Genomic DNA, 12030 nt, shown 5'->3' with positions numbered 1-12030 from the left:
TCCTTGCTGGAGGGCTCTGTGTGCATGCTAGGGCATGCCCTCAACACTAAGCCTGGCAGTTTACAACTGTGGCTTAACCTTCACTTCCTGTTTGCACAAAGCCTCAAAGACAGATGGGGCTAAAGCTTAGGATCTTCTCACATTTTTTTCTGAGTATGTTCACATCTGCATATGACCCTGGTCATGCATGTGGCCTTATTCTGGGTAGGAGATGCTGATAGATTAGATGAGGCTGGTGAAGGAAAGGAGAAATTTAAGTGTAGTTAAGGAGGTAAAATTAATTGACTGATTATTAAACACACAGACAGGTACATGCTTTATCTCAAAAGGAGATTTTTTTTTTTGTTTTAAAATTCTGATTGTGAGTAATTTAACCTTTTAAAAATCTGTATGGGAGATAATCCTTCCTAATTTCTTTGTTGACTTGCTTTGCTTTGAACTCTGTAATGAATCTGTATTTGATTTTATGACCATTTATTCAGAAAAGCAAATTGTAGAACGAAGTTACTATTATTTTTTTTCTAACAAATTGTTCCTTCTAGTGGATATTTTGACATATGTGGTCTGGAAGCTAAGTGGCTTACCTGCAACTCGGGTAATTGGAAGTGGTTGTAATCTAGACTCTGCCCGTTTCCGTTACCTAATTGGGGAGAAGTTGGGTGTTCATCCCACAAGCTGCCATGGTTGGATTATTGGAGAACATGGTGATTCTAGTGGTAAGTATAAACCTATTACCATTATGTAATTACACTTCTTATCTACAATAATACGTATTTTCTTTAAAGTCTATTTTTTTCTGATATTAATATAGCTACACAACTTTCAGTTGCTTGGTATTTCCCTGGTGTATTTTTCTATTCCTCTACTTTGTCTTCTGTTCATGGGTTTAGCTACCTCTCATAAAACAATGCATGTAACATATAGCTGTTTTAAAAGTCTATGAGTGTTTCTCTTCTCTGGAGATTTTTTTTTTTTTCTTGAAGTATATCCTGTCAGTTTTGTTTATGCAGAAGTGTTTTAGTTTCACCCCATTCTTGAATGACAGTTTAACTGATATGAGATTCTAGGTTGACGGTTATTCCCTGTCAGCTCTTTGTTACTATTGAGTAGTATTAATTTGTTGCTCTTTTCTGTCTAGTTGCTTATGATATTTTATATTTCCTTATCAATCCTTTTCTTTGTGGATTCTGTATTTGCATCTTGCTTTAAAATGCCTTCTATGCCACACAAATATAAAATAATTCTACATATCTTTCTAACACTTTAAAAAATATAAATTTTTAAATATAAAAAATATAAATTTTTAAAAATTAAAAAATATATTTTTATAATTTTGTTTGTTTATATTTCTTTATTTTGTCCACTTAAACTTATTTTTATATTATGTGTAAGGTAGTTACCTAACTTTAAAATGTAAACCCATTGAACTCAAACAACTGATACAGTATGGGGAAGAAGAATTTATTCTGAGATCTATTTCTTTTAGTGCCCTTATGGAGTGGGGTGAATGTTGCTGGTGTTGCCCTGAAGACTCTAGACCCTAAACTAGGAACTGATTCAGACAAAGACCAATGGAAAAATATCCATAAACAAGTTATTGAAAGGTAACAGTACTCATTCAGTGTCTCAGTGCCTTAATAATCAGTTTTAAGAGTAAGATTCACACACAAAAAGTCTATGGTTGATCTTTGCTTTTTGTGAGATAAAGAATTCTAACTTTTTGGAAATTCCCAAATTTAGACTTATATTCTGCATAGCTTTCTTTGGGGATTGTTTTTCAAAAGGAAAATCTGTTTATCATTTTATAAGAACTCATTTGTGTTTGAGGGTAATATATCACAGTGATTTTGATCATGGACTTTGAACCAAGGTGCTCAGGCTTGAAACCTGGCTTCACCATTTATTAGTGGTGTGATATTGAGAACGTATTTAAAATATTAAAAGCTCAGTTCCCTCATCTTTTTTTTTTCTATTGATGTTTCATTAGCATACAATGTTATACTAGTTTCAGGTATACAACATGCTGATATTGACTGACATTTCTATGTATTACTTAGTGCTCCCACAGTAGATATAGTCACCATCTGTCATCATACATTATTATAATATTATTGGCTATATTCTCTATGCTGTACTTTTCATCTTCATCACTTATTTATTTTATAACTGGGAGTTTATATCTATTAATAACTTTTATTTATTTCACCCATCCCTCTACCCACCTCTTCGCTGGCAACTACCAGTTTGTTCTCTGTACTTAAGAGTCTGTTTTTTGTTTGTTTGTATGTTTTGTTGTTTATATTCCACATATAAGTGAAATTGTATGGTATCACTATTTCTCTGTCTTATTTCACTTAGCAGTGCCCTTTAAGTTTATCGATGTTATTGCAAATGGTACGATTTCATTCTTTTTATGGCTAAGTAATATTCCACTGTGGTGTAATATTTCACCACATCTTTATCCATTTATCTATCAATGGGCATTTGGGTGGCTTCCATATTTTGGCTATTGTAAATAATGTTGCACATCATTTTCTTCATATTTAAAATGGGGATAATAGGAGAACCTACCTTAGAAAATTATTATGAAGAGTAAATGAGTTAGTAGAGTAAAATAGGTAGAACAGTACTTAGAAATTATTAAGTGTTTATCAAATGATTTGATGAAAAAAACATGAAACTGATCGGATGATCAGAAGTTAGCTAATTTTACTTGTAAGTGAAGTGTCTGACTCCATATACATCAGCTTTAATAGCTTACATGATTCTTCCTCATGCTTTAGCCAAGTTACATGTTAGTAGAACTTCTAGACCTTAGAAATCACTTTTAAGTTAATGTCTAGCATATAATTATGTTAATACTACAGTATCATTTCCTACCCTTTTCAACACAAGTGTCCTTACCCATATGCCATGTATTTCTAGATATAGGGGCCAGTGAGGGCCAGTTCCCAACAAATTCAGGAATCAATCTGATACAGAGGCAGAACCACAACCCATGCCCTAAGGAATATGTTTTAGCCAATACTGGTTTCCAAGTGTCATGGAGCAGCCCATCTACTTCTTACAGGGATGTTACAGTGTTAGTCTTTGTCTACCAAATTCCTAATCATCGTACCCCAGGGAATGTTCAATTTGAAACACTGTTGCTATAAGGGAATAATGATTAAGACCACCTTTTCCACTGAAGTCCTGCGTGATTTAAAAACCAAATACTGCAACATATTACAGATCAGTACTTATTCCAGTTAGTCCTCTCAATAATGCAGTGTCCAAATTAAATTATTTGCCCCTTGGTCATTTAGCAAAGGATCTATAATTATAAAGAATCCTGAGATACTGCTAGTACTTATCTAAAAACAACTTACCACTTTTATGTCATAGCCTCTGATTTTCTAGTGCCTAACCGATTGTAGGGTAATAACATCATGATTTAATAGGATGTCCTTCCAGGTTTCCAATAGAGCAATTAGTTTTTGTCTTAATATAATAGCTTAAAAATGCTTGTTCTGTATGCTCACTTTGCCTACTTCTTTTTATGCCAGCAGTTTTATTTTCATTAGGATGGTTAATGACAACTAAAGGATTATATATTTAACTATTCTATTTTCAACCCTTTCTCTTTGTCAATCCATTTTGTTGATTCTTGAAAAAATAAATCTGTCATCCAGATTCCACTGGTAAGATCTTTCCCCATTTATTTACTGCAGAGCTTTCTTCAACTCATATTTCATCAATCAATCAATCAATCAATCACTAGGCAGAGCCTCCCTCCCTTCCTTTTTACTTACCCCACAGAGTCTTGGTCATATTGAATTGAGAGTCTGGAAGTTAGTCCTAAATTTGACAGCAATCCTCATGCCCCCTCATTGTGCCCTGGTTTTGGATTGATAGTCAAATTACAATACCACAGTAAGTCCAGTCCAGTCCCAGCTTTTCTGTGTTGAGGGGATCAGTCTTATCTTTTGCTACCAAGTGTATTGTGTGCAGTCCTGGGGCCTTGCAACAGTGCTTCCATGGATGTAAGACCCGCTGATATGAATAATGATGTTGAACATTCTGTTTCCTGTCCTGGATCCTTTTCTGAGAACTAAATAAACTCAGTGCTAAGTTGAAACCTCTTTGTTCTTTGACTTTGACTGTCAATCCAAATCTGTTGGTGGCAGTGCAAGGATATGATACATATTCATTGTAGAAAATAAGAAAATTCAGAGAAGTGTAGAGAAGATGATATCACCTGTAATACCACTTAAAAATAATCACTGTTAATAACTTTGTGGACTGATGCAGTTCTAAAGTTCTTATAAACCGTGTTATGTTTTTAACAAGACTGAGATAAGAAATTGCATAATGTTTAGGACTTTGCTATTTTCCTTTGAAAATGTGTCATGAACATTTCCCCATATTTCCATATATTGTTGATTTAATGATGTATTCTTATGAAAAATATGTACACCTGGCTTACAATTATATAAAGTTACATTGGCACCCTAGTAATAATTTTAAGTGGTCAGCAAGATGTATATGTTAACTTTCAAGATGATCAGATTCTGTGTTTGGATTTAAACAACAATAAAAAATATATAAAAATAGTTTCATCTTTAGTCGCACATATGTCCTAGTATTCTGCCTTTATGATAAGAGAAGGGTGTATAAATTATTATTTAAAGCAAATAATGTTTATGAGACTAGTATAGAAATTTCTATTGGCTATTGGTAAATAATTTTGGAAGAAATCTCTGAGAGTGGCACTGACATGTAGGTTGCTTCAAAATGGATGCCTGAAAAATAATATGTGTTCTCTAAGTTGACATCCCATAAATTTGATTTTTTTTACTTTCTACAACTGTAGTGGCTATCAGATTATCAAGCTGAAAGGGTATACCTCTTGGGCTATTGGACTATCTGTGACAGATCTGGTAGGATCAATTTTGAAAAATCTGAGGAGAGTGCATCCAGTTTCTACTATGGTTAAGGTAGGCTTAAGTCGAATCTTCATTTATCATCTTTTCTTTAACATTTTTGAGTACCTACTATGTGCCAGGCATTGCGCAAGATGTTGAGGATATAGTGAACAAACAAAAGAGAAGCCCTAATCTCATAGAGTTTAATGAAAGAAATGGACTTAATAAAACAATTATAAAAGGAAATATATATTAACAAATTATGATAAATTCTATGATGAAAAATTACCAAGTACTTAAGAGTGTACAAGAAGAGAATTTAGCTACCCTGGGTGGTGGCATGGGTGATGTTAAGGGAAGCCTTCCTAAGGAAGTAAATGTGACCTATTCTGATTGAGTAGGAGTTAATTTGGAAGGCTGAACTAGTAGTCAAAACAGAGGCAATACATGTACAGAGGAACTGAGGTAGATGTAAGTAGAGGGTACTTGAAGTTCTGAAAAAAAGGTCAGTTGTTGAAATGCAGACAGCAAAGGGAAGTGCATGGTTAGGCTGGAGAAATAAGCAGGGTTAGTCCACTGAAAGCCTTGTGAAAGGATTTGAGTCCTTACTGTAGAGCTATGGAAAACCACTAAAAGAATTTATTTCTTTTCAAGTTTTCATGTTAAAAAGATTTCTATGGCTGTGGTGGAGGGAACAGATTTGAAAAGGACAAGAGTAAACATGGGGAAACTTGTCAAGAGGATGTGCGGTAGCTCAGAATAGAAATGATAGTAGTCGAGGCGAAGAGAAGGGGATAAATTTGTAGATACTGTATTTAGGAGGTGACATTCATAAGACTTGGTAGTGGAATGAAGTGAGAAATAAGGAAAAGAAAGGCCATTTGTGGGTTTCTGTTTTCCACCTTTATATATAGATAGTGGTAGCCACTAAGGAAGGGAATACTCAAGGAGAGCCACGTTTAAAGTTCATGTTTGCAGTTATGGACAAGTTCATTTTCAGGTGTTTTGCAATATCCAAGAGGAAATAGGCAGTTGGGTACAAGCTTCTGGAACTTGTAGAAGAGCTTTGGGTTGGAGTTCTAAATGTGAGTCAGTTTGGAGAGAGACGGTTCCTGAAGGGGAAAGAGAGGTTCTGTCAACAACAACAACAACAACAACAAAGGAAGAGAAGCTGGACAGGTACAGACAACAGATATGCCTTACACATAGTAACTGAAGCCAGGAATGTTAATGAACTTGCCTAAGGAGAGCATAATAAAGTGAGAAGACAGATTGAGATTGAGTCTTGAGGAATTCCAGTGTTAAAAGTTGAGTTTAGGGGCACCTGGGTGGCTCAGTCAGTTAGGCATTAGACTTCTCAGGTCACGATCTCGCAGTTCGTGGGTTCAAGCCTTGCGTTGGGCTCTGTGCTGACAGCTCAGAGCCTGGAGCCTACTTGAGATTCTGTGTCTCCCTCTCTCTGCTCCTCCCCTGCTCATGCTCTGTCTCTCTCTGTCTCTCAAAAATAAATATTTTTAAAAAGTTGAGTTTATATAGTGTGAGTCCACAAAGTCAAAAAGAAGTGGTGACCAGAGCACGATCTCGCGGTCTGTGAGTTCGAGCCCCACGTCGGGCTCTGGGCTGATGGCTCGGAGCCTGGAGCCTGTTTCCGATTCTGTGTCTCCCTCTCTCTCTGCCCCTCCCCCGTTCATGCTCTGTCTCTCTCTGTCCCAAATATAAATTTAAAAAAAGTTGGGAAAAAAAAAATTAAAAGAAGTGGTGACCAGAGAATTAAAAGAAAAACCAAGAGAACATGGAATCATGGTAACCAAGAGACAGGAGGATGTTTTAAAGATGAAAGAATTGGTTTTCTATTGTTGATTGATGTTGTGAAGTCATATAAATGAGGATTAAAAATGCCAGGAGGATAGGGTGGCTTAGTTGGTTAAGTGTCCAACTCTTGGTTTCAGCTTAGGTCATGATCTTGTAGCTTCATGGGTTCGAGCCTCACACCGGGCTCTGTGCTGGCAGCACAAAGCCTGCTTGGGAATCTCTCTCTCTCTCTCTCTCTCTCTCTCTCTCTCTCTCTCTCTCTCTTCTCTCCCTCCCTCCCTCCCTCCCTCTCTCATTGCCCTTCTCCCACTCATACTGTCTCTCTCTCTCTCTCTCTCTCAAAATAAATAAATAAACTTAAAAAAAATGACAGGGGGATAAAGTGACAGAGGTCATGGATAACCTTAGCAGGAACTGTTTAATGAAGTCATAGGAATGAAAGTCTGATTGGAGCACACTAGGGTTTTCTTAGCCTTGGCACTATAGACTTTGGGCTGGATAATTCTTCATTGTTGGAGGGCTGTCCTGTGCATTGTGAGATGTTAGCAGCATTCCAGCCTATACTTATTAGATGCCAGTAGCATACCCTCTTTCCCCATTTTTGACAATCAAAAATGTCTCCATATAGTGCCAAATGTCCCTTGGAAGGGTCCCTTGAGAACCTCTGTGGAAATTAAGACAAGTATAAACAGCTTTTTTGAGGTATTTGTCTGTGAAGGTAAGGAAAGAGAGTAATAATTGAAGAGGAAAATCAAGGCCAGGCAAGTTTGCGTTTTTTGTTTAAAAAAATTTTTTTTTTTACTTTAGAGAGACAGAGAGAGAGAGAGAGAGAGAGCATGTGAGTGGGGGAGAGGGTCAGAGGGGGAGAGAGAGAGAATCTTAAGCAGGCTCCACACTCAGTGTGGAGCCCAGTGAGGGGCTCAATCCCACATCCCTGGGACCATGACCTGAGCTGAAATCAGGAGTCAGACACTCAACCAACTGAGCCACCCAGGCACCTGCCTTTTTTTCATTTCTTTTTTCAAAGATAAAATTCTGATAGTAAAGAAGATATTGAAGATAGAAGTAATAAGCAGAGGCAGTGGGATCCAGACCATAGGTGAAGGTATTAGTCCTAGACAGGAGGAGAGACAGCTATTGTAACAGGAGGTAATAAAGAGAGGATAGGCAGCGAATCCTGTAGATTTGTAAGTTTGGCATTGGATGCATCTGATGACTTCTGTCTTTTTAGTGAAAGGAGACAAAATCATCTGCTGAGAATCAGGGGATGTATAGAAAAGTCAGATGTTTGAGAAGATTTGAAGTCGTCTTTGTAGATAGAAGTTGACCAAAAAAAAAAAAAAAAAAAAAGCAGAATTACTGTTAGGTGGATGCTTATTTGAGGTTGGTGTGCATTAATTTGTAATGTGAGTTAAAGATCAACTTTATTGTGTAGTTTTCTCCAGGGATCTGAGCACAGGAATGGAGAGAGAGCATAGCTGAATTCATGTGGGCATGGGTTTTACTTGTGGAGTGTGAAAGAGGGGGTGAGGAGAGAAAGAGGAAGGGAAGGGTGGAGGTGTAGCTTTTGGCTTATATACATGTTAAAAATAGGTTTGACTTTCTGCTAAAGGGTCACAGACAAATTCAAGACCTTTGCCCTCCAATATGATCTACATACAAATGAATACATTATAAAAAGAAAATGAATAATAAGGAATTTAAGAACTATTTATAAAATAAAAATTAAAATAAGCAGAGGGTCTTAGTATATGGTGAAAGGGTCACAGAATGAATCATGGGATCTAAGTTGGATATGGAGGAACCCGTAACAATGTCCACAGTAGGATACTTGGGGTGGGAAGAGAAGGTTCTGTGACATAAAGAAGTCAAGAAACTGGAAAGGGAATTGTTTATGGTTAGTTTACCCACATGAACAATGAAGTCACCAAGAGTAATCACAGAAACTGGGACAGAGAAGATTGTGAGCCAGGTGTCAGTCTTTTATGAATGAGACAGAGTGGCCAAGAGGTTAGAAGGTGATCGTTAAGGAAGAAGAGTTGAATAAGATGAGCCTCAAAAAAATAGGGGAAATGTTAAGAGAGTAGGGGATTACTGTTTTTGAAAGAGACAATGAGTACACAATGGATACACACCCCTCCTCTTTTGAGGATACACAGGGGCTGCGGGAGAATAAGCAATTAATTACCCTGAGGTTGCTCCTGAGGAGGAGTCAAGGAGGTGTCAGATGCTCTGAGAAGAGAGTGAGATTGAGTAATATGGAAATTTCATAATTTTTACTGAGCAAATCAATGGATAAGTTATATTTTATAGGAAAATAAACATTTGACATTAAGAGCATAATCATTCATATACTCTTTTTTTTTTTTTTTTTACCCCAGCTACTTCAGTTTTATTACTTCACATTTTCAACAAATAAGGGTACAGTTTATTTCATATTAATATGTTGACTGGGTTTTTTTTTTTTTTTTTCAAATAAACAGGGAATTTTCTTAAGTAGCCATTTCCTCATTTCATGGCCAATCCAGGAGCAAATGAGAGCCAATTTTAGTGTATTCAAGGGTCATATTGCCAACCAGGCATGAAGCTTAAAGAGAAGAGGGGCCTGGGTAGCAGGTCATGGTCATCACACAGGACCAGACAAGGCCAGGCCCCAGGGGCCAAGCGCCTTATTTCCAGCCCACTCAACAGCCCCAAGTGTCATGATGGGATGCACATACATTCTTCAATTTTAGTCCTAGAAGCCCCTTCTAGACGAAAGAGAAACAGAGAAAGTAGAGGGAAACAAATTCCCAAAACACCAATAGGGAACAGAGGGGCTTCTTCCTCAGCTACAGTGGCCTTGTTTCTGATTCCACCCAATCCCTAGCAACTCATGTTAAAGCTCCAAAAGTTGCACAGAGGTGGCAACAGAATGACAAAGGACAGGAAAAGGAAGGGAAGGTGAATGTAACTGAAGCTGACCCCTGGCTGGGAATGGAATGTGGGCTGACAGTCTGGTGGGACTGTGGCCTTCCATGGATAGGGACAGACCAGAGTGGAGGAAATGTGAGTATAGCCTGGCTGGGGCCCCCAGAAGAAGACATGTGGCTGATGTGATGGAGCTTGTGAGGTTGAGTATAAAATGCCTACCCAAATGAGGGAGCTGGGCTGTGGTGGAAGAGGTGACCAGAGGCCCTCTGTGGGAGACTAGAATGAGATAGGAACAAGGGGCACACCCTGAGATCCTGAGGAAATCCCCAAAGATGGTGAGAGGGAAGCTTGGCTGAGTAGCACCTGTGGACTCTGGGCTGTTGTGGGAAGCTGGGAAACACGACTTCATAGTCAAGGGGCCTCTTCCTTCCCTCCATGCTAGTTCCTGGTAATGTTTAATTATAAGGAAGGCAGGAGGAAGAACAAGACCTTCCCATTGCCTCTTCCAACCCTAAAGTCAACCCCAAGGGATAGATGGGAAAGAGCAAGGAGGGATGGAAGGCAGGGAGGTGTCTACTGGGTCTTATCTTCCATGGGGTAGTAGGAAGGTGGCAGAAACTGGTTTGTGGGCATGTAGGCATTGTGCTTGTTGTCCAGGTTGTAACTGGCTCTGGCAGCTGCTTCTGTGGCCTTGGCTTAAGCTACAGGAGTAGAGGGAACATCAGGGCTGCTGGCTGGAGGTTCCATAAGCCCAGAATAGGGTGGTCGCCATGGTTGCAACTATTCCATGTTCATCATGGGAGGTTCTGGATAGAAGTCAGATGGGGGTGATGGATAGAAGTAGCCAGGAGGGTAAGGGCATATTCTGTTTGTAATTGGCAGGGGAAAGACAAAGGCCCTGCTGGGCATATGAGAGTATCTGTAGGCTCCATTGGAGGCTTCACCTTTAGAAGATTGAGATGTCACCTGTAACATCTATTGTCCAACTCAATGGTGCCTGTTGGTGTAAAGGTCAACTTACACAAAGTGGTCTTCCCAGCCAGTTCCTCCTTCAACCTTCACTGTTTTCTTGATGTAGTTTATACCAAACACAGGCTGCTTGATTTTGCAGTCCTTAGTAGATAAAATGGCATCATGAAGGACCAGATGGTATCTTTCCTTTGGACAGAAAGATGGACCTGGTAGGGGGTGAAGTAGATGTTGCCTTTCTTGGTCCCTTTGAAGGCCTCTGGTAGGCTCTTTATTTCATTGAACACAAACTCCACAGAGTCATAGGACATTAAGATTGGTATTGGTTTTTTTTTAAGTTTTTTTTTTAACGTTTATTTATTTTTGAGAGAGAGAGAGAGACAGAGACGGAGCATGAGCAAGGGAGGGGCAGAGAGAGAGAGAGGGTGATGCAGAATCCAAAGCAGGCTCCAGGCTCTGAGCTGTCAGCACAGAGCCCGATGTGGGACTTGAACTCATAAACCACGATATCATGACCTGAGCCAAAGTCAGACATTTTACAGACTGAGCCACCCAGACCCCCCTAGGATTTGATTGTTGATAATTACTCTACCACCCCCTGATTCTAGTTGAGCTCTGGTATCCTCTTATTCTGAAGCACTTTTGCATTAGCTGTTTTTCCATATCAGGTTACTGAACAATAATCTAATTTTGCCTTTTAGGGCTTATATGGATTAAAAGAAGAAATCTTTCTCAGTATCCCTTGTGTCTTGGGACAAAATGGTGTCTCAGATATTGTGAAAGTTAACTTGAATTCTGAGGAGGAGGCCCTTTTTAAGAAGAGTGCAGACATACTTTGGAATATCCAAAAAGAGCTGGTATTTTAAAGCCTCTTAATGTTCCACTGTTTTATAGAAGAAGATATCAGACTGTATATTTTCTATTTTGAAAGTATTGTCATTTGATTTGTAAAAAATTTAAAAAAAACATTGGAAACCCATGACATAACTTCAGTCCCTCAAGGCTAGAAAAAGGAAATGGTAAAAATATTTCCCCTCTTTATGAATCTCTTACAACTCTGTTCTAATGATAACCTATACATATGCAAGTAATACTTCTGAAGTATGCTATATATGAGTTGACTTCAAGTTTGGTAGAGTATGTATAATAATCCTTTATAATATAAAACTTATGATTCTTCCCATAAAACAACCAGCACTTTTTCTAGCATTGAAATTTCATTCTTCCATTAGGGCACAGGCATATTCAGTTTATATTGCTTCATTAGCTTTGTGTGTCTATGTGTGATCTGCACCGGGTACGTTAAAGTCCATGTATAACAGAAAGAAACAGAAATAAAACTTCAATGGCATAATCAAAATTAAATGTTTTCAAACCTGTAAGTATTATTCCAATTCATATGAACTCAAATAGCTGATTTGGTGTCTCTGTT

The 12030-nt window shown here is 38.2% G+C and overlaps 1 protein-coding gene and 1 pseudogene across 2 annotated transcripts in view; one reads left to right on the top strand and one right to left on the bottom strand.

The window, feature by feature from the left end:
- Nucleotides 1–11980, top strand: part of LOC112865086 (L-lactate dehydrogenase C chain) — a 41673-nt gene extending 29693 nt beyond the window's left edge. For both annotated transcript variants that reach the window (XM_025928119.2, XM_086677838.1), the window contains exons 5-8: nucleotides 543–716; nucleotides 1487–1604; nucleotides 4853–4976; nucleotides 11300–11980. In XM_025928119.2, the coding sequence (XP_025783904.1) occupies nucleotides 543–716; nucleotides 1487–1604; nucleotides 4853–4976; nucleotides 11300–11464 (581 nt within the window). In that variant the 3' untranslated portion in view covers nucleotides 11465–11980. The remainder of the gene's footprint in view (nucleotides 1–542; nucleotides 717–1486; nucleotides 1605–4852; nucleotides 4977–11299) is intronic.
- On the bottom strand, nucleotides 7794–10939 carry LOC147576611 (WW domain-binding protein 2 pseudogene; annotated as a pseudogene).
- Nucleotides 11981–12030: the final 50 nt, after the last annotated feature.

This window comes from Puma concolor, chromosome D1, assembly GCF_028749965.1.
Source record: "Puma concolor isolate L17-30 chromosome D1, mPumCon1.1.hap2, whole genome shotgun sequence".
NCBI lineage: Eukaryota > Metazoa > Chordata > Mammalia > Carnivora > Felidae > Puma > Puma concolor.
The sequence above is the reverse complement of the archived record's forward strand: the minus strand, read 5'-3'. Positions and strand labels throughout refer to the sequence as shown.